This window comes from Myotis yumanensis, unplaced genomic scaffold (assembly GCF_028538775.1).
Source record: "Myotis yumanensis isolate MYYU_CA2020_CCGP unplaced genomic scaffold, mMyoYum1.0.hap1 SCAF_6, whole genome shotgun sequence".
Taxonomy (NCBI): Eukaryota; Metazoa; Chordata; class Mammalia; order Chiroptera; family Vespertilionidae; genus Myotis; species Myotis yumanensis.
The window spans coordinates 17,676,116-17,698,672 of record NW_027223757.1 but is presented as its reverse complement, the minus strand read 5'-3'; the positions used below and the strand labels follow the sequence as shown (position 1 = coordinate 17,698,672).

Here is a 22,557-nt window from a genome sequence, read left to right as displayed (position 1 = left end):
TTAAATTGAAGTAGTCCTAATTCTAACATTGTAAGAGGTAAAAGATTATTTCAAAGTAGTGACAGTTTTTATTTGCTATTTGTAAAATTCAATTCACATTTTAAAATTATTTAAAATAACTTACACATGCTTCATCAACATGATCCTACTGTTTTGAGCGAGGAAAATGTAGTAAGATAAACTTACATTACTTTTTTGCAGAACCAAACTCTGGATTACCAAGTGAACCCAGTATTTCCTACCTAGTCACAGGTTCTACAACATTTTGTGTAAAAGTAGTTTGTGTCTACCAATACTGGTAAGCCTACCATTTAATTCAGATGAGTATCAGACCACTAATGAAGACTGGCAAGAAAAATCTAAAATACATATGGTCTCTACTACCAGTTATTGAAGAAATTTGTCTCACAGGCTTTAGGTCTATTTCCATATGTATTTATTCCATGCACATTCCCTGCAGATTCTGTTTAAATACTCTCTATGAAAAAAAAAATCAGACTTTTCTGAGCAGGTGACTCCTTTAAGTGAATACCAGTAATTGAAACCACGTTTTGATAGACTTTTGGTTACAAATGTCAAAATGTTAACATCCTCTTTCCAGACTCAAGCAAGAGACAAATGATTTTTGATAAATTCTAGTATTTATTAAATTATAAATTTTGTAACCAAAAAGAAAACGATCAAGAGAAACTTCAAACTACAAGGACTAGACAGCAAAGTCTATGGGAACGCCGTGAATATGTTACAGACAAGATTATGAAACATAAATTAGGTGTTTTCTTTACATTTCCATTTCAGTAACTTTACTATTAAATAGTTTTTGTCTATTTTAAAACCCCAAATTCACATGTATTCTCACATTAATTAAGCTTCCTGTTAAAACTGATACCAGACATCTCATAGGTGCCAAATTTTAGTAATGGCTTTATGTCAATCCATGCAGGAAAGTAAGACAAAATGCAAAAGTCAGATGGGACCATTAATGCACAAATACATACACGCCGGCCAAAAGAACGGAATTTTTTAAAACTATAAAATAAACAGACTTCAAGAAAACTGGGTTATTACTAAACAGCTTTCAACTATTAACACCCAAGTTCCTTAAATAAATTTCTCAACAGAGACATGTTAGACTGGACGTTTTAATTATAGGTCTATTCTTCCTATACCCCTTCCCACCCCAACTCCCAAAAATGTACTACTAGGGATGAGTATAATGTTATGTGGGCAGAAATTTACAGATACCATTTTAACCTTGAGCATGGAGCTGAAGACTTTTATTTAAACTTCAGTTACTGTGCACTGTCCATCAGGCCTTCTAGATCTGACACTGGCACTCACTGTTCCACCCCCTGCTAGTGATCCATCAGTTATTGATCGATCTGATTGATCAGGTACTGTCTGGTTTGCATTAGGAACCAAAAGTCTCTGTTGGGTCAAGGAGTGTTGTGCAACAAGCGCTGACACATCCTCACTATCACTACTGGCATCTGATTCAGTTTCTTCAATGGAGGTGTCTGGTGCCGGTACCCTGCCTGAGGATGGTAATTCACGATCTTCTTCTCCTTCCCCCCTATGACTCCTTTCAGCCAGGCTGTCTCCACCGAGTTGTAAATGAGCAAAAGAGTCTTCCAGAGAAGTGCTTGCATCAGGGGATGGTGTCACAGGGCTCGTTAACTGACCATCTACTGACGTCAGGGGCCTCACAGACGAAGACACTAGAGGCTGAACTGAAGCTCCACTCTGTGCTGATACACTGTCCGCTCCATCGGCAGAGCTCTCTCTTGCTAGGTTTACGGTATTAGCATCACAGTCCAGCCTAAGTCCGGCTACTCCCTTCTTTGGTATATCTATTATGTCCCGCTTCATCTTCCTGCGACGTCCATGTTCATTTCGCCTATATTGAACCATATTTTCAAGATCAGCAACATACAGAAACCCGGCAATTAACATTTCAGTGCTCTTTTTACCTTTGGAAAAAGCATCTTCCAGCTCCCTACTCGTGCGTTCATCATACTGCCACCACCCGTTTCTTCCTTCATAATACCATGCGTATTCACCATTTCCTCTACTTGCTGCCTTGAGTTCTTCTGGTGACAATAAGGTTGGCTTGTCAAGGAAATCCTCGGGAATTTCTTGTCGACAGAGGGCACATCGCTTTCCAAGCCATGAAGCTCCCTTTACACATAGATAGCAGAAAACATGCTTACAAGGCAGACTGACTGGGTGAACACATGTTTGCAGACAAATGGCACATTCAGGGACAGTTAGAGAAGGTGCAGTATTAGCACAGGATTCATTCGCTTTCCTGTTCGTAGGAAGCATGTTTACTGAGTGATCAATTTCACCACAGCCAGCCATCCTAAGAAAACGAAAGAAAATACATATATTAAAATCAGGTTTTAACTCTTAAATCAATAATTCAGAAAAAACTTATTAACCCTTTGCGGTCGTTTGTCTACTCTCAGCCACCAAAGCTTTTTTACTGTTCCGGTCGTATGTCTGCTCTCAGCCCACCACAGCAAGGAACCGTACGAATCTTAACTCTATTCATTCATGTATCAGTTCACAATTTCTCTGAAAGCTCTTAAGTGTCTAAGCGACCTTGTCACGAACCAAAACACTGCCCCGACAAATCAGAGATATCGAAACTCAATATAAACAAACGCGGTCGTTCCACACTCGCCATGCAAAACACCATGGCGAGTCAGTCGCCTTTTGAGAGTGAAGAAATCAACAAGCTTCGGAGATACTTCGCAGAATTTCAAATAAAGCTTTACAAGTTACGTTTAACTGTAATTAGGCATTCTCGTTTGTTAAGATATTTCAAAATAATACTCCAAAATGGCAAAAAGAAAGTTACCAAAAGAAGTGTACTGCGAATCTGAAAGTAACGATGAAGAGTTTATTTTGGCACCTTGAATACTGACTCTGACGTAGAAAGTGGTAACGTTTGTAGTGATTCTCCTAGTAGTGACGTAGTTCCAAAAAAGAATGAATAAATCTTGTTTATCCTTCATAATCTTGCATGTTAAGTATCACTGCTCTTTCAATGGAAATTAATTCCGACCAGTATGACACCCATGTCCAAATTTAATACGACCGCAAAGGGTTAAACACCTATTATATGTAAACCACATACTAGACAATGAATAGGGATACAAGAGTGAAAATACAGGAAAAAACTCTAACTTGTATAGAAAACCTTTTTGATTTGTATCTCATTGATTTTTACTTGGGTGTGTGGGGCGGGGGAATAAGGCATACAAATGTTAAGTCAAAAGTAAAAAAATACAAGTAAGGTATAGATTGGTTTTAAATAAATATACCATTTCTATTCAGTCACAGACCTTGTAAGATAGAACTACGTGCAGAGATTTTAAAATGCACAGTCCACTCTACACTGACTTTGACAATCAGTCTGGAAAGTAGAGAAACCAAATGGCTGAAAGTAATTCAGATGATGATCACAGAAAGTGATGGTGTTGTAACCTTTTAGTTACTAAGTGTCAATTTTGCAAATAGTACCATATGACAATACACTTTTGGTACTTGACAAGTATACCATATGAAATTAAGACTAAAACTGAAATCCCAGAAGTTCCTTATCCCTGCAGTAAATCTGAAAACACTGGTTAAACTGCATTCCCTCTCTGTGAAACAACTCTTAATAACCGCTTTTTGTTGTGACCTTTTTCTAAGCTATGTGCTCTTCTTGCTGTACTCTTTCAAGATGACCTCATCTATTCTCAGGGCTTCAACTGTTACCTGTATACAAATGATTCACAATTGACATCACCAGCCCAGATCTCTTTTCAGCCCTAGCCCTAATCGCCTATTTTAGATCTCTTCGTGGATGCCTTGAAGGCACAAAAACTATTCAAGATCTGCTTCCTCCTTATTTACTCCTTAAAAGCCCCTCCACCCCCGTGACACAGCTAACCATCTGCTTTTTCAAGCTAGAAATCCAGAACTGAAACTGCCCTTCTCTTATCCTTCTCCCATCCAAAACATAAGTCTTATCAATTTTATCTCCTAAATATTTCCTGAATCATCTACTATCCATCTCTACACTTCCCTAGCCACCAAGTAAACTGTTTAATTATTGTATATGCCTTTTAATTTGTGAAACCATATCCCTTGTTGATTTTACAATAAAGACAAGGATCTCTATGCCCTCTATGGTCTGGCCCCCACCTCATCTCACATGTAAGTTCCCCTAGATCAGCCTTCTAGATACACTAGCCAATATGAAGTAGAGAAACAAAAAAATGGCTGAAAGTAATTCAGATGACAAGTAGGTCAGATGACTTTGAAACCTTGACATAGTCTAATTCCTTGACAGCTGGCACCTAGACCAGTGGTCGGCAAACTCAATAGTCAACAGAGCCAAATATCAACAGTACAACGACTGAAATTTCTTTTGAGAGCCAAATTTTTTAAACTTAAACTATATAGGTAGGTACATTGTTATTAACTTAATTAGGGTACTCCTAAGCTGGCCTTTGCTAAAAACGTCCTCAATCTGATTGAGGTACGTTCACTGAGGTCGACCCCTTCCAACTCTCCCATCCACACTTGTCTAGTATATTTGTTTCGTCTATCTCCTTTCTGAAAACCGACTTCTGCATATGGGCCATGAAGTTTCAATCGCACTGTACGTGCGTGCGTGCCCGCATGTGGTATTTTGTGGAAGAGCCACACTCAAGGGGCCAAAGAGCCGCATGTGGCTCATGAGCCGCAGTTTACCGACCACTGACCTAGACTATCTGAGCTACAGGATTAAAAATATATAGACAGATAATATATGAATGTGGAATAGAATTAAATAAATGAATAGAATTAAATAAAATATATATTTGCCCTAATTGTAAAGAAAAATGCTTACTGGTTTCAATATATACATATATAGAGAGAGATTTTAGAGAACGGAGAGGGAGAGAAAGAAACATCAATGATGAGAGAGAGTCATTGATCGGCTGCCTCCCGCACGCCCCCAACTGGGGATCAAGCCCACAACCTGGGCTCATGTCCTTGACCAGAATTGAACCCAAAACCCTTCAGTCCAGACGCTCTATCCACTGAGCCAAACCAGCTAGAGTTGGTTTCACTTTTTATGAAATTCTCAACACTAAGAATGATATGGTCACACTTTTAATGAGTATACATAATCAAGGCATCATATTGGAAAAGACTAAATGATAGAAAATAACAAACTGGGGATTCCAGTGAATTCTCTCTGAATTAAAATGCAATAATGCACAATAATTAAAAATTCAGTTCAGTGAAACAAGTTTTTAATAACTAGTGTTTTATAACCCAGTAAGTCCCTCTTATTTATAAAAGCTGATACTGTGTACCTAACTTGGTTATTTAAGTAAACAAGTTGCTATGTAAAAAGAAAGAAGAACCTAGAAGAAACTGTAGCTCTTTATAGTTTTTTAGCCTTCTAAGAGCAAATTCTGTCTTCAGTTTCACTTTTTTAGGAAGACTTTCCTCTATGAGATTTTGGGAAATCTACATTAGCAATAATTTAATGTAAATAAGATTGCTAACTCAATAAAACATCTAAAAAATCAATACAAAACGCTCATTATTATATTAACTGGAAATGATAGATATTTGATTCATTGCATTTTACACCAGTACACTTAATTTACTGTAGCTTTGGAAAAACAATGATGCCATACTTACATTTCTATTACAGATCTCACAGATGCTGGTCACAAAAATAAAACATCATTTTCACATCCATTAGCCAGTTTGTAATATTTTCTCTTCAAGGCTGGTTCATCCTGTGCTGCAAAAGAAAAATTTTAAACATCAAGTTCTCTACAGACTAATTAAGATCACCAAAATTTAAAAAAAAAAAAACATTTCTTTATTGATTTCAGAGAGGAAGGAAGAGGGAGGGAGAGAGAGAGAGAGAGAGAGAGAGAGAGAGAGAGAGAGATAGAAACATCAGTGATGAGTGAGAATCATCAATCGGCTACCTCCTGCACATCCCCCACTGGGGATGTGCCCGCAACCAAGGTACATGCCCTTGGCCGGAATCGAACCTGGGACCCTTCAGTCCACAGGCCGACGTTCTATCCACTGAGCCAAACCGGCTAGAAGAGCAAGATCACCAAATTTATTAAATTTTGCATGATCCTTTCATTTAACATACTTCAGTGGCAAATTTTATCTTACAGGTGGAAAAATTTCAAGACAATGATGCCTGCTTTTACCACTGCTATTCAACATTATACTAGAATTGAAAAGACATTAAAAGGCATACAAATTGCTAATAAAGAAGTTAATTTCCCTTATTTGCAGAGATAGTAAAACTATTTCTGTTCTCTATATTGAAAATCTCAAAGAATACACAAGAAAGCTACTAGAGCTAGTAAACAAATACAGCAGCAGGTTGCAAGTTCAGAGCACAAAAAAGCCAGTTTTGTTTCTATATCTAGCAATCAACAATCCAAAAAGGAATTCAAGAAAGCAATTCTATTTACAGTAGTATCTAAAAGAATGAAATACTGAGGAATCCACTTCACCAAGGAGATGAAAGACTTATACAAAGAAAACTATAAAACACTGCTGGGAGAAATTAAAAAGCTAAATAAATGGACAACCTGTATTCATGAATTGGAAGACCACACTACAGATGAATTGGATGACAACTCTACACAAAATGATGTACAGATTCAACATAATTCTTATAAAAATTTCAACAACCTTTTCTGCAGAAATGGAAAAGGCAATCCTTAAATTCAAATGGAATTATGAGGGCCCTAATTACCAAAACAATCTTGAAAAAGAAGAACAAAGCTGGAGAACTCACATTTCTGGATTTCAAAACTTACTACAAAGCTACAGTAATCAAGACAATGTGGGTATTGGCCTAACAATAGACAAATGCAATAAAAGAGTCCAGAAATAAACCCATATATCTATGGCCAATTGATTTTCAAAAAGGGTGCCAAGTCCATTCAATGGGGAAAAAAAAAAATAGTCTCTTCAACAACTGAATTTCCACATGCAAAAAAATTAAATCAGACCCCCACTTCACACCATATACAAAATTAACTCAAAATGGATCAATAACCCTAATATAAGAGGTAAAACTACACAACTCTTAGAAAACATCGGGGTAAATCTCCATAATCTTGGATTTGGCAATGGATTCCTCTCTACGACACCAAAAGCATGAGTAACAAAATTAAAAATAGATAAATTGGACTTCATCAGAATTAAAACTTTGGGGCATCAAAAGACATTGTCAAACAAGTAAAATGACAATTTAGAGAATGGGAGACAATTTTTATCAATCACCTCTCTGAAAAGGGCTTAATCTCCAGAATATACAAAGAACTTCTACAACTTAACAACAAAAAGACTCCCCCCACCCCCCAATAATTTAAAAATAGGCAAAAGAAAGACTCTTTTCAAAGATTTATAAATGGCCAATAAGTACAGGAAAAGGTGCTCAACATTATTAGTCATTAGAAATAGAAATGAAAATCATAATTATATGCCATTCCACATCTACTTGGATGGCTACAATTTAAACAAAAAAACATATGTAACAAGCATTGGTGAGGATGGAGAAATTGGAACCCTCGTACACTGTTGATGGGAATGAAAAATAATACAGCCACTGTGGAAAAGTTTGGTGGTTCCTCAAAAAAGTTAAACATAAGATTGCCATGCAATTCCACTCCTAGGTATATATCCAAAGGAACTAAAAACAGGGACTCAGATACTTGCACATCAATGTTCACTGCAGAACTATTCACAAAAGTAAAAACAAAAAACAAAACAAAACACCAAAAACCAAAATGGTGGGCACAACACAAGTGCCCAATAACAGAAGAATGGATAAACAATATGGCATATCAATACAATGGAGTATTATTCAACTATAGAAAGAAATAAGGTTCTGACCAATGCTACAACATTGATGAGCCTTGAAAACATTATGCTAAGTGAAACAGGCCAGACACAAAAGGACAAATGTATGATCTACTTATATGAAATATTAAAAATAGGCAAATTCAGAGACAGAAAGTAGATTAGCAATTACCAGGGGCCAGAAAGAAGGGTAGAGTTTCTGTTTAAGATGATGAAAATGTATTCTAGAGGAAAGTGGAAGATGGCGGCGATATAGGCAGACGCGTCCCAGGTCTTGTCCCGGAGCAAACGGAGTAAGCAGCTGAAACTAATAACACCCACCCCGAATTGGCAAATTTACTCAGCTGGTGAGACGGCTTGCAGCCTGGAAGGGCAGACCTCCCCTGGAAAGGTTAAAAACCAGGGATCTGGGCAGGAAAGTTTGCCAGACCTGAGCCCAGAGGGTCGGAGGGAGACCGCATGGCAGACAGCCGCGTCTCTTGGGACAGACACAGACCCTGACCAGGGTAAGGAGTTCCGCGGGTTTGCTGGCGCCAGGAGATTTGAGATTTGGATTTTGTGATTGCGGAGAACTGAGACTAAAGGGGGCATCCTGAGGAACTGATCAGACCGTGCAGTGCCCATAAGAGAGGAGCGTTTCCCAGACCATGCAGTGCTGGTAAGAGGAGCGTTTCCCAGACCGGTAAGAGGAGCGTTTCCGCGGCCGGCCGGCGTTTGTCTGTTTCTTTGTTTTCACTGAACCCTGCTCATAGGACAGTTCGGATACAGACACTCACCTGTGCTGAAGAGAGGGTGAAGGTGCAGACGAGGGGAATCTGGGGAGAGGCTGAGGAAAGAGGGGGAGCCGGAGGAGGTGGCAGCGAATTGAGTGCTGAGACCCCCCTGGGCCCAGGACTGGGGCAGCCATTCCTCCAGAGGGTGGAATTCCTCCCCCCAACCCCCCAGGCAAGGAGCACAGCCACACCCAGATTCCACCCTGTATGAGATAAAGGACTAAAACAAGCTGATTAGTCCCTGGGAGTTACCAGGGTCTGGCCTATAGAGGGATTTTCAGTCCCACCAACAACACAGAGCAGGGTAAGGATTAAAAAAGGATAGAGAAGCTGTATAGCCTCAGAGGCCAACCCAAAAACACTGCCACCCAGAGGTTGAGCCACAAACTGACTCTTAGGGGAATACAAATTAAGGCAGACTGGATCACAAATACGGCCTGCTTTAAAATCAGGACTGTGATTTACAACACGGAGGAACAGTGTAATGCAGGCAACACTCTCCTAAATACCTGGCAGGACCAAGGCGAACCAGGCTGAAGAGTAGAAGAACCGAAAGACCATCACTACTGCAAATTTTTTCTTTTTCTTTTTCTTTTTAATTTTTTCACCTTTTTACTAAGAAACCAATTTTTTTTTCTCTTTTTCTTCTTTTTCCATCACCTGATTTTACCCTTTCAATTACCACATTTTTATTTTTAACCAGTATTATTACTCCTACCATTTTACCATTTTTTAAAGTGCCATTTTATTTTCTCTTTATTTTCTTTTGGGATTAGTGTTCTCCATTCTATTTTCATCGTTCCTTTAGCATTAATTTTCCCTATCTCAATTCCACCTCTTTGCTAAAACCCTCTTCCTTACTTTTCCCCTTTTGGTGTCCTGTTTCTCTTACCCTATTCCTGCTCCAGACCTTCCCAATTCCCTCTTTTTACCCCCTGTCTAATTCCACCCTACTTATATATCCTATTTCCAATCTACTGCTCTAAATCCTTATACACCTATTCTTTATCCTTCTTCACTTTCCAACCATTTTTTTTTCTCTCTTATCTTTCTATTGTTTTCTTGATTGTTGAATATATTGGGCTTTTTTTTTTTTTTTTAAATTTGTTTGTTTGTTTTGTTTTGTGTTTTTTCTTCTTTTTTAGGACTGGTTGTGAGGTTGTTTTTCTTTTTCTTTTTCTTTTTCTTTTTTTTTTCTGCTGGTTTTTCCCTTCCCTCCCCCACCCCACCCCAGCTATTTTTGTGCTTCTGTTTTCCCTTACCCCTCTGGATATTATTGGTGGTTTGTAGTTTGCATTCATCTCCAGGGATCTGTTGCTGGAATTTGTTGAGATTAGTGGCAGTTCTATTGGAGTTTGCTCCTCATACGGGGAGTCTCTTCCCCACTTCTACTTCATTCTCTTTTTTCGCTCTCTTTTTTCCCCCCTCTTTTTTCCCAATTCTATTTTTGCACTCCTTTTTTGTTTGTTTTTTTCTTATTTTTCTTTTCTGTTCTCTCTTTTATCTTCTTCTCTTCTTTCTCCCTTATCCCCTAATTCTCTTAATTCGGTTGGTCACCTTTATTTGGAGTTATTAATATTGTGAATATACTTGTGTTCAGTGCCTGGTACGTTGTGCCTTGCTCTGTTGTATTTTGTGCCTTTAAATCAACGCAGCAGATCCAAGCAACAGCAGCCCCCTGATCACCGCAGCCTCCTGATCACCACAGCCTCCTGATCACCACACCCTCTGTCTGTGGAACAGCAACTGTACGTGAAGCCTCCCCCCACCAGCCAGAAGAGCCAACACAGCTGTGAACAACACCCACCAGAGGAGCTGCTGCCAACTGGAAAGCAGCTGCTACCGCAACCGTCTGAGCAGCAACCACAACCCAAGGAGCCCCTGCCACCCAGGGAGCAGCCACTGAACACCTCAACATCTACATATGTCAGCGAGATCAAACATGGGTAGGCAAAGAAACCCCCAAAGGAAAGAAAAGGAGGACTCGCCAGAAAAGCAGCTAAGTGAGACAGAGATATGCAACATGACGGAAAAAGAATTCAGAATAAGGTTCCTAGAGTACATGCACCACATGTTCAAGAAGCAAGAAGAAACAGATGAAAAACTCAACTACTTATGCAAGAAGCTAGAAGAAACAGATGAAAAAATCAACAACTTAAGTAAGTCCCAAGAAGAAATGAAGAGTGACATAGCTTCAATAAAAAACTCCATTGAAAGTATCAACAGTAGACTGGGAGAAGCGGAGGACCGAATTAGTGAATTAGAAGACAAGGAAGCAAAACACACTCAAACTGTACGGCAAATGGAGAAAAAAATTAAAAGACAGGAGGAGAGCCTAAGGGAGCTTTGGGACAACATGAAACGAAACAACATACGAATAATAGGGGTGCCAGAACAACAGAAAGATGAACATGGATTAGAAAACCTATTCGAAGAAATAATATCAGAAAACTTCCCTGAGGTGGGGAAGAAAAAAGTCACACAAGCCCAGAGAGTCCCAAACAAGGTGAACCCGAAAAGACCCACACCAAGACACATCATAATTACCATGGCAAATGTTCAGGATAAAGAGAGAATCTTACAGGCTGCAAGAGAGAGACGGAAAGTAACATACAAGGGATCTCCCATTAGATTATCAAATGATTTCTCAACAGAAACACATCAGGCCAGAAAAGAATGGACGGAAATCTACAAAGTGATGCAAAGCAAAGGACTGAATCCAAGAATACTCTATCCAGCAAGGCTATCATTCAAAATTGAAGGGGAAATAAGAAGCTTCACAGACAAAAAAGGGCTAAGGGAGTTTATCACCACCAAGCCAGCCATGCAAGAAATGCTAAAGGGACTGGTGTAAAAAGAAGAAATATCAAGCTCAGAAAGAAAACAGCCACACACACACACACAAAAAGAAATGGCTACAAACAAATACCTTTCAATAATAACTTTAAATGTAAATGGACTAAATGCTCCAACCAAAAGACATCGAGTGGCTGAATGGATAAAAAAACATGACCCATACATCTGCTGTCTACAAGAGACCCACCTCATTAGAAGGGACTCACACAGACTGAAAGTGAAGGGATGGAAAAATATCTTTCACGCAAATGGAAAGGAAAAGAAAGCTGGGGTAGCAATACTTATATCTGACAAAGTACATCTCAAAGTGAAGGCCATAACCAGAGATAAGGAAGGCCACTTCATAATACTAAAGGGATCAATACAACAAGAAGATATAACCCTGGTAAACATATATGCACCCAATGCAGGAGCACCCACATACATAAGAAAACTTCTGGAAGATATCAGGGGAGAGATCGACAACAATACAATCATAGTAGGGGACTTTAATACACCACTGACATCACTGGATAAATCCGCTAGACAAAAACTCAGCAAAGAAACAGCAATCCTAAATGACTCACTAGATCAGATGGACTTAATTGACATCTTCAGAACACTTCACCCCACAGCTGCGGAATATACATTCCTCTCAGGTGCTCATGGGACATATTCAAAAATAGACCACATATTGGGTCACAAGCAAAGTCTCCACAAATTCAAGAAGATTGAAATCATAAAAAGCTTCTTCGCAGACCACGATGGCATAATGTTAGAAATAAACTACAATAAAAACAACCCAAAATACTCAAACACTTGGAAGCTGAATAGCATGTTATTAAATATTGATTGGGTTACCGATGACATCAAAGAAGAAATTAAAAACATCCTGGACACTAATGACAATGAAAACACAACAATCCAAAACCTCTGGGACACAATGAAAGCAGTCCTGAGAGGGAAGTTTATAGCTCTACAGGCCTATCTCAAAAAACAAGAAAAAATGGTAGTCAATCATCTAACTCTACAACTCAAAGAATTAGAAAGAGAGCAACAAGAAAACCCCAGAGTGAGCAGAAGGAAGGAGATAATAAAGATTAGAGCAGAAATCAATGAAATAGAGACCAAAAAAACAATACAGAAAATCAATGAAACCAAGAGCTGGTTCTTTGAAAGGATAAACAAGATTGACAAACCCCTAGCCAGGCTCACCAAGAAGCAAAGAGAGAGGTCCCAAATAAACCAAATCAGAAATGATAGAGGCGAAATAACAACAGACCCCACAGAAATACAAATGATTGTTAAACAATACTACGAGCAACTCTACTCCAACAAACTGGACAACCTGGAGGAAATGGACAAATTCCTAGAAAAATACAACATTCCAAAACTCAATCAGGAAGAATCTAAAAACCTCAATAGGCCAATAACTATGGAAGAAATTGAAGCAGTCATCAGAAAGCTTCCAGCAAACAAAAGCCCAGGGCCAGACGGCTTCACAGGGGAGTTCTACCAAACATTCAAGGAAGAACTAAAACCTACCCTCCTCAGACTACTACAAAAAATTCAAGAGGAAGGAACGCTTCCAAGCTCATTCTATGAAGCCAGCATCACCCTAATACCCAAACCAGGTAAAGACATCACAATGAAAGAGAATTACAGGCCAATATCCCTCATGAACATAGATGCCAAAATCCTCAACAAAATCTTAGCAAATCGGATCCAGCAGTACATCAGAAGGATCATACACCATGACCAAGTAGGATTCATCCCAGAGATGCAAGGATGGTACAACATCCGTAAATCAATAAATGTGATACATCACATAAACAAATTGAAAGAAAAAAACCACATGGTCATATCAATTGATGCAGAAAAAGCATTCGACAAAATCCAACACCCATTTTTGATAAAAACTCTCAGAAAGGTGGGAATAGAAGGATCATACCTCAACATAATAAAAGCCATATATGACAGGCCCACTGCCAACATCATACTCAATGGACAAAAACTAAAACCATTTCCCCTAAGAACAGGAACAAGACAGGGATGCCCACTCTCACCACTCCTGTTCAACATAGTACTGGAAGTATTAGCCATTGCAATTAGGCAAGAAGAAGGAATAAAAGGCATCCAAATTGGAAAAGAGGAAGTAAAACTGTCCTTATTTGCAGATGACATGATATTATACATACAAAACCCTAGAGACTCCATCAAAAAGCTACTAGACTTAATACATGAATTTGGCAATGTAGCAGGATACAAAATTAACCCCAAGAAATCTGAGGCATTTCTATACACCAACAGTGAACTTTCAGAAAGGGAGATCAGAAAAACAATCCCATTTACCATCGCACCAAAAAAATTAAGATACCTAGGAATAAACTTAACTAAAGAGGTTAAAGACCTCTACTCAGAAAACTACAGGACGTTGAAAAAAGAGATAGAGGAAGACATAAACAGATGGAAGAACATACCATGTTCTTGGATTGGTAGAATCAACATCATTAAAATGTCCATACTACCCAAAGCAATCTATACATTCAACGCACTTCCCATTAAAATACCAATGGCCTTCTTCAAAGATCTAGAACGAACTCTCCAAAAATTCATCTGGAATAAAAAAAGACCCCGAATAGCTGCAACGATCCTGAGAAAGAACAAAGTAGGTGGGATCTCAATGCCAGATATCAAGCTGTATTACAAAGCCACTGTTCTCAAAACTGCCTGGTACTGGCACAAGAACAGACATATAGATCAGTGGAATAGAATAGAGAGTCCAGAAATTAGCCCGAACCAATATGCTCAATTAATTTTTGACAAAGGAGGCATGAACATACAATGGAGCCAAGATAGTCTCTTCAATAAATGGTGTTGGGAAAATTGGACAGACATATGCAAGAAAATGAAACTAGACCACCAACTTACACCATACACAAGAATAAACTCAAAATGGATAAAGGACTTAAATGTACGACAGGAAACCATAAAAATTCTAGAAGAATACAAAGGCAACAAAATCTCAGACATATGCCAAAACAATTTCTTCACTGATACAGCTCCTAGGGCAGTTGAAACTAAAGAGAAACTGAACAAATGGGACTACATCAAAATAAAAAGCTTCTGCACAGCAAAAGAAACCATCAACAAAACAACAAGAAAACCCACCTCGTGGGAAAACATATTTGCCAACGTCATATCGGATAAGGGCTTAATCTCCAAAATTTATAGGGAACTCATACAACTTAACAAAAAGAAGATAAACAATCCAATCAAAAAATGGGCAAAGGATCTAAATAGACACCTTTCAAAAGAGGACATTCAGAAAGCCAAGAGACATATGAAAACATGCTCAAAGTCACTAATCATCCGAGAGATGCAAATCAAAACAACAATGAGGTACCATCTCACACCTGTCAGAATGGCCATCATCAACAAATCAACAAACGACAAGTGCTGGAGAGGATGTGGAGAAAAAGGAACACTTGTGCACTGCTGGTGGGAATGCAGACTGGTGCAGCCACTATGGAAGGCAGTATGGAGGTTCCTCAAAAAATTGGAAATGGAACTCCCATTTGACCCTGTGATCCCACTACTAGGAATATATCCCAAGAAACCAGAAACACCTATCAGAAAGGATATATGCACCCAGATGTTCATAGCAGCACAATTCACCATAGCTAAGATCTGGAAACAGCCTAAGTGCCCATCAGTAGATGAATGGATTAGAAAACTGTGGTACATCTACACGATGGAATACTATGCTGCTGTTAAAAAGAAGGAACTCCTACCATTTGCAACATCATGGATGGAACTGGAGAGCATTATGCTAAGTGAAACAAGCCAGTCAATGAAGGAAAAATACCACATGATCTCACTCATTCATGGATAATAAAGACCATTACAAACTTTTGAACAATAATAGATACAGAGGCAGAGCTGCCTCAAACTGATTGTCAAACTGCAGTGGGAAGGCCAGAGAGAGTTGGGGGGCAGGAGGGAGGGGAGTAAGAGATCAACCGAAGGACTTGTATGCATGCATATAAGCATAACTAATGGACATAAGACACTGGGGGGTAAGGGAGGGTAGTGGTTTGTCAAGGGCGGGGGGGGGGGAAAAAGGATACTTATGTAATACCCTTTGTAATACTTTAAGAGGAAAATAAAAAAAAAAAAAAAAAAAAAAAAAAAAAAAAAAAAAAAAGAAAAGAAATAAGTATCGTCAAACCACAAAAAAAAAAAAAAAAAAAAAAAAAGAAAATGTATTCTATAGCCATTACCTTCTTCAAGGAAGTAGTGTATGCAAAAACAAGCTCATCACAGTAACACCTCCTGCTATTTATATGCATGTCCAGGTTTACAACCATTAAGCCAACCTTCTCAAGGTGCCTCTTGTCCAGACAATCCAGAAGCACTAACCAAACATCACCTCAGTCATCAGTCCCTTTCTTCACATTTAATATTTCCTCCTTCCACTTCACCAAGCATCATGACATAGAACTATCTCACTTCAAAATCTGGTATTTTAGTGTTTAAAAGACAAATGTTTTAAACATGATAAATGTCCTTAAAATACAAGTCAGCTTATCCCACCAATTTAACAAAACAATGTTTCAAAACTAGAGAATTTTCTAAAGTAACTGACTAAAAAGGGTTTCTAAATAACATTTCTGTTTTACTTTGACTTTAGAACTTAGTCTTTACATGATATGACTACAGTCCTGATTCTCCCTCCACCCCATCCTTTTTCTTTACCATCTACAGCTTCAAGTTGCCTACACTTCAAGGGCACACAGAAGACTCCATTCACGTCCCTCCTGCAGCCTACTCAAAAGAGAAACTGCCCATTTTCACACACAAGACAGGAGGAAACATTCTACTATTCAAACAGCATTACTATTGGTTATCCTCTTCAAGCTTAACTCCTGACACATCACTGTGAATCTATTTAAATATCCCTGAGAATGAATCATCCGACACCTAACTCAGAGGTTTTTAAACTTGCCACACTGAGGCTGCTTGTTAAAAATATGCATTCTCTGGCCCTAATCCTCGAGATTCTAGGCCAATAGACATGGATGAAACCCCAGAATCTCACTTCAAGTTGCTACTGATGCAAGTAATGCTTCAAACACAATGAGAAACAGTGTCCTCAGTTTTTAGTTCCTAAAATCCTAAATTCAAAGGACTTCACCCCCTTCCTCCAGAAACAAAATATGATGGCCACATTTGGAATCAGATGCCACCTAAAACTGCTGCCTCATTCTCAGACCACAAACTCTGGTCCTTCCTGCTCACTTACTCATTCCCACACCTGCTCATTACTTTCACAGGGACTTCCAGTCTCTTAACCATCACCTTTCCTTTATCCAATTCCCATTCTCATTTTCTTTCCTGTCGAATCTGGAGCCCAAGCATTTTAACTTAACAGTACCCTTGGTTTCCTCCTATCTGTCTCCCATCTATACATATGCCACAAACTCCTATCCCTGTGTAAATCTTAACAATGTGACATCTCAGCTTCCATGCCTTAACCAATGAGTGCTAATGGAGAAAACGAAAAATTCTTTTTCTCACCCACACTCCAACCAACCACACCAAATTTGGTCAACTTTTACACCTAACTCCTTTGTAATCTATCTCTACTCTCTTGCCATAGCTAATTCCCTAGTCTAGGTATGTATCATCTCATCTAGTTTACTGTACAGCCTGATTATCTTGCTTCAGTATCACCCCTCAAAATAGCCAGTTTTGTGCTTATCAAAAGATACTGACAATGAATTCTCCAGAATGCAGATAAAAATCCATGAATAAAACCAATTTTAATAAATCTTGCAAGCTACAGTAACTTTTCCAATTTTTATATCCTATGGATAATTTTCACAGTAGACTCTAAATGGACAGTAACAACTGGGGGAAGGAAAATGAACAAAAACCCATATAGTAATCCAGATATTAGCTATGCAAACTGTGATCCCCAACCAGTATCAGTATTACCTGGGTACCTTACAAATGAAAAGTATGGATCCAGGTGATTCATATGCATATTAAAGTTTGGAAGCACTATTAGACCCACATCATTGGATGCTCAAAACAACCCTGGGAGATATGACTATACCCAATTAGAAATGATGAAACCCAATTTCACAAGGATTTGATAATCAATACTGGGTGATGGGATTCAAACTCAAGTATCTTAAAAAAAATTTTTTCTTCAATGTACTGTATTTCAGAGAAAAGGCCTAAAAATTCAAATTTTTCTATTAGCCATATTAAGGATTAAAAAAATAGAAAAATTAATTTAAAAGTATATTTTATTTAGCCTAAAATATTCAAAACATTACCATTTCCACATATATTCAGTATAAAGAAATTATTAAAGTGGAATTTTACATTCATATATGTGTGTGTATATACTCTTTCAAATCCAGTGTGTTTTTTAAACTTACATAGCACAACTCCATTCAGACTAGCCAGCCACAGATCAAGTGCTCAATAGTTCCATGTGGCTAGTGGCTACCATACTGGACAGTTCAGGTTTAGAATGTTTTGTACGTTAACAATTATTTTTTAACACACAACTGGCTATTTACTACAAGACTCTCTAAATACAGAAAATGAACTCCATGTTACTTTTTGCTCATTCATGCTGGCACAGATAAAAAGAAAATTTGCATATTCTATTGAGATAAAAAATTGAGAGATTTAGGTGGTCCCAATTCTGCCAAACTGACCCATTAACTCTAACCTCTGCAAACGGGTACAAAATAGGGCATGGAATGTTAACATTTAGAAATCATCTAAATTTGAACTCAAATTTCAAATCATCTACATTTGAAATCAAAGATTTTTTTTCTTAAATGGGGAGAGGGAGAGGCTTTTACTTTCAACCCAAAATCCAAAAATAGTGTAGTGTAATTCTAACTACAGGCCTGAAATAATTTGGCAAGCATAAGTAATTCAAACATACATACTAGTAAGTCCTGCTGCAATGGGTGATTTGTAAATTATACACCAAACTCAATACAGTTTGTGAGTCACTATAGTAAACTTTACACAAAATCTTAACATGCAATTATCAATTAGTTAATACATTAATATTCCTTCTCTAGAAAGATAACATAAAAAGCATAAGAGAAAAGACTTAAAACTAAATTAAGATATTTCCCTCCCTTAACAATTCTGGAGGGGAAAAGAAAAGTGAGAAACTATATTGAAAATATATATGAAGGAGTTTAGAAATCATCAGTGACTTGACATAATTCACCCACTCAACTAATTAAATAAGTATAACTGAAAAAAGAAGTAATATTATGTTATTTATATCTTATGGCCACTCAACAAATTCACACTCCTATTATTTACATATATTGTTATTTTTTCTGAAAATACCTAGTATTATAATTCCACTTTTCAAGTGAGTCATAAGGTGAAAACAAAAAAAAAACAAGTTTATTTTTCAGATAGTAGATTCAAATGAATACCTTTTTAAAGAACCAAAGAAAAAGATAAGCATACACTAGTAACAGTTAAAATATCAAATTATAGACTTGAAGAATTCCTGTATTTTCTAATTAAACATTTTCTAATGTTTAATAGTTTTTACTCTTTGTTTATTCAAAATATATAAAACAGGAAAATATTTTATATAAAATCTATCAAAGACAGAAAAGAAAAATACTTCAAACCTTCCAATTTTTGTTATACAAACTAAAAAAAAAAAGCAAGGACCAGTAAAAGGAGGACTAGAAATGGGCTGTAATTTACCATATACATCTTTGGATTTCTTAAGAGTCCCAAACTGAGATGTCACCAAATGCCCTAATGTTTCCATTTTTAGCTTTCTCTCTCACCCCCCATTAAAACTCAACTTACAGAAAGCACAGGTCATACCGAGAAACTTGAAAACTCTTTTCCACTACATGGGGGTCTAATACTTTATTTTAAAGAATTATTTCCCTTATTGTATAGCACTTCCTTTAAAAAACATGACTGGATGGCTACCTATAGCCTTCACAATCGTCATACTCAAGCATTAAACCTTTACATTTCCACTCCAAAATGCGGTTGGCTCTGCATTTTAACAAAACATGAAATGTAAATGTGAACAAATATTGTCTTTTAATCATATCAAACAGGAACTTCATAGCCTACAATTATTTTTTAAATAAGAAAGGCTCTGCCACTAATGATCTGTGCGACCTTAGTCATGTCATAACTCCCATGTCTTGGTTATTTCACCCTACTCTATACTTCTGTAATTCTAAACACTTTAGTTAACATTCACTTAACAGCAGGTTTTGTTTTAATTAACCGAAAAGGTAATAAGCCAGGAACTAAATAGTCCATAAATAAGCACACGTGGTTGCAGCAGAATGTTAACAAGATGGTTTTCATACCCAAGAGATTGTTCTTAATTCAGCCTGTTGTTTCGCAAATTCAGGTTCCTTAGGCACAATCAGAAGCCAGGCAAGAGAATGGAAAAGGTTCAGGACCTTTGTTACTACACGGGAGGAAAGAAAGCACTGAAATATCCAACTGACAGCATGTCAGGTGCTTCATGCTAGTAAATGGCTAATACATAATATTATCTAAACAGGTCACTATCATGAAAAGAAAAGATTTAATACTATCATTTTTTTTCTAACGAGTTAGGAAATCATTTTTGAATCATTAAAAAATACCTGCGCCATTCTTCTGACAATTCAAGTTGGTGGACACTGACAAAATATTTTACCAGTTGAAACATGTCTCCATTTCTTTATTCCTTCTTCTCGTCTAATGACCAGCTCTTTAGAAATATAATTTTCCTGATGGTTATACTACTACCAAGATTTTAACAATCAGTAAGTAACAAAACCTGCAACGGTTTACCATTGTTTTCATTTTGGCCACAATTTAGTGGTCCCTTTGAAACATAAATTCTAAATCAAAGATTGGGCTTAACAAAATGCTCAAATTTCAGAGAGACAAGGCTAAAACAAACACATCCCAAACCTGTTTCTATCTAGAGTGACGTTCACGCTCTCTCTTTAGAATGAGATTTACTTGACCTATTTCCATGTGTTTTAAGAACACCCAGGTACTCATCACAAACATTTGCTGGTCATAAAAACACCAAAACCAGCATCATGAACCCTATTTGTGCGGGTCGTTTTCTTCATGTGCCTTACATACCACGTCTCTAAAAAAAAATCTAAATATAGACTCACTTCTAAAAAGAGTCTTAAGTCTTCCAAATTCTGTAATGATATTCTACTTTTCAATGCCAGTTTATACTTTCGCATCCTCTTTAAAAAGTAAACACATCGGGATTGGGGGGGGGGGGGGGGGGGGAGCAACTGAAATGTCCATCACGCAAAGAGACACACAGTTTTCTAACACTTCTTGGCTTTCTTCTCCCCTCCATTCCGGGGTCAGTATTACAAAAACATTACGTAAACAAAACGTACGGGCTTCTGAAAACTTGCTCAATAATGCTCACTAAAATGCCAGCTAGGGAAAAGAAATAAAAACATCTACGGAAACGGATACCGAGGGGGGAGGGAAGAGGATCCCGTGGCCAGAATGTGTGTGCAAACTCAAAGCAATGGTGCAGCCCGTCCGCAGGCACCTCTGGAAGATAAACAGCGACAATGGGGGGCCCGCACTCTTCCAGGCGGGATGCGGGATGGGGGGCGGGGGGCGCTCCGCACCCGGCACCCGGGAGAACAAAGCGACAGCCTCCGCTTCTACGATGCACTGAGGGTTTGCGGAGGCTCCACCGGTGCTGAGAGATGTCCTCCTGGTTCCGGTGCTGCGATCATCATCAAAACCGCTTGGCAGATGCAGCGCTTGGTTTACATGGGATCGGGCGGGGGGACTCCTCTCCGCGGTAGGCAGGACCCAGACACCGAGCGGGGAGGGGGATCCCGGGCAGGGAAGGGAGAGAAAGCAGCGGCCAGAGACACCCTAGCAAAGGACAGAATGCAGGGGCCGGACACCCCGGGTGCGATCTGACCCCAGCCCCGGGTAGAGGCCTCCGCACGGGAAACCGGGGAGCGGGCTACCCCCAAGCCACCGCCGCCCCGAAGTCCCGAGGTCGGAAGGACCCCGGGTGGTGGGGGCCTGCCACCCCCGCCGAGGGGAGGGGAGAGGGACCTGGCGGCCGCCGAAGGCAGCGACGGGGACCCCGGCGGAAGAGGCTGCGCAGTAATGGCCGCGGCTCCACCTCTCGCACCCCGACCGCGGCCGGCTGCGGGCCGTCGCCGGGACAGGGGCTGCGGCGGGGCCGGCCACGCAGCGCCCGTCACAGTCTGCTCGCCTGCGACAGCAGCCGCGGCGGGGGCGGCCCCGGGGCAGATCGGCCCAGCGACCCCGCCTCGCGGTGGACAGGGCGGCCGCCGCGGCCCAAGGGCGTCCCCCGCTACGCACCGGCCCCTGACCCCGCCGCCGGCCCTCCCAGGCCCGCAGCGCAGGGCCGGCCCCGAGCGTGTCGCGGCCGGAGGGGACGCCGCAGCCCGGCCCCCCTCTCCCAGGCGAGGACCCCGCGGTGGCCGGCTCCCCTCCCGCCCCCCGCGAGGACTTGGCCCCGATTCCCACCTCTCCGGCCACGGCCGCGGCCACCTCGCCGTCTTTTCTCTTCGGCCCGAGCGGAGCCCGCAGCGGCCGGGAACGCGCGCGGCAGTCATGTGACCGCCCGTCGCGTCGCGGGGGGCGGGGCTTGCGCGCCGGAAGCAGCGCCGCGCGCCCCTCCCGCCCTAGGTCCCGGGTCCCTGCAAGCGCGCGGCTGGCTGTCTGCCTTCTCCTGCCTTGGCGGGGCTGCGATTTCACGTCCTGGGGCCTTCTCGCTGCCTTTTTATTTTGCTTTCTTTGCAGTTGGATGCAGAAGGCTCGGGAGGAGTGCAGGTCCCGCGGAGGGATCTTTGGGGACGAGGCAGTAGGACACGCACAGGACCAGCAGGTGGTGCTGCCTAGAAGCCCTGCTTCCAGACCCAGAAGAAGCCCTCGGATGCGGGGGAGAAGAGCCCTTGCCACAATACTGCTTGTTCTCGGCTCAAAAAAAAAA

The 22,557-nt window shown here is 39.9% G+C and overlaps 1 protein-coding gene across 4 annotated transcripts; it reads right to left on the bottom strand.

The window, feature by feature from the left end:
- Positions 1-380: 380 nt before the first annotated feature.
- On the bottom strand, positions 381-22,175 carry RNF146 (ring finger protein 146). Of its 4 annotated transcripts, XM_070417644.1 has the most exons (4): positions 21,045-21,655; positions 19,910-20,798; positions 5,695-5,800; positions 381-2,362 (listed from the first exon to the last, which is right to left on the bottom strand). In XM_070417644.1, coding segments are annotated over exons 3-4 (1,083 nt in total). In that variant the 5' UTR covers positions 5,697-5,800; positions 19,910-20,798; positions 21,045-21,655; the 3' UTR covers positions 381-1,281. The 4 variants fall into 4 exon arrangements, with proteins under 4 accessions (XP_070273745.1, XP_070273746.1, XP_070273748.1 ...); XM_070417645.1 differs by lacking the exons at positions 19,910-20,798; positions 21,045-21,655 and adding an exon at positions 22,092-22,175; XM_070417647.1 differs by lacking the exons at positions 19,910-20,798; positions 21,045-21,655 and adding an exon at positions 22,092-22,175 and having other exon boundaries at positions 5,695-5,795.
- Between the last annotated feature and the right edge of the window lie 382 nt (positions 22,176-22,557).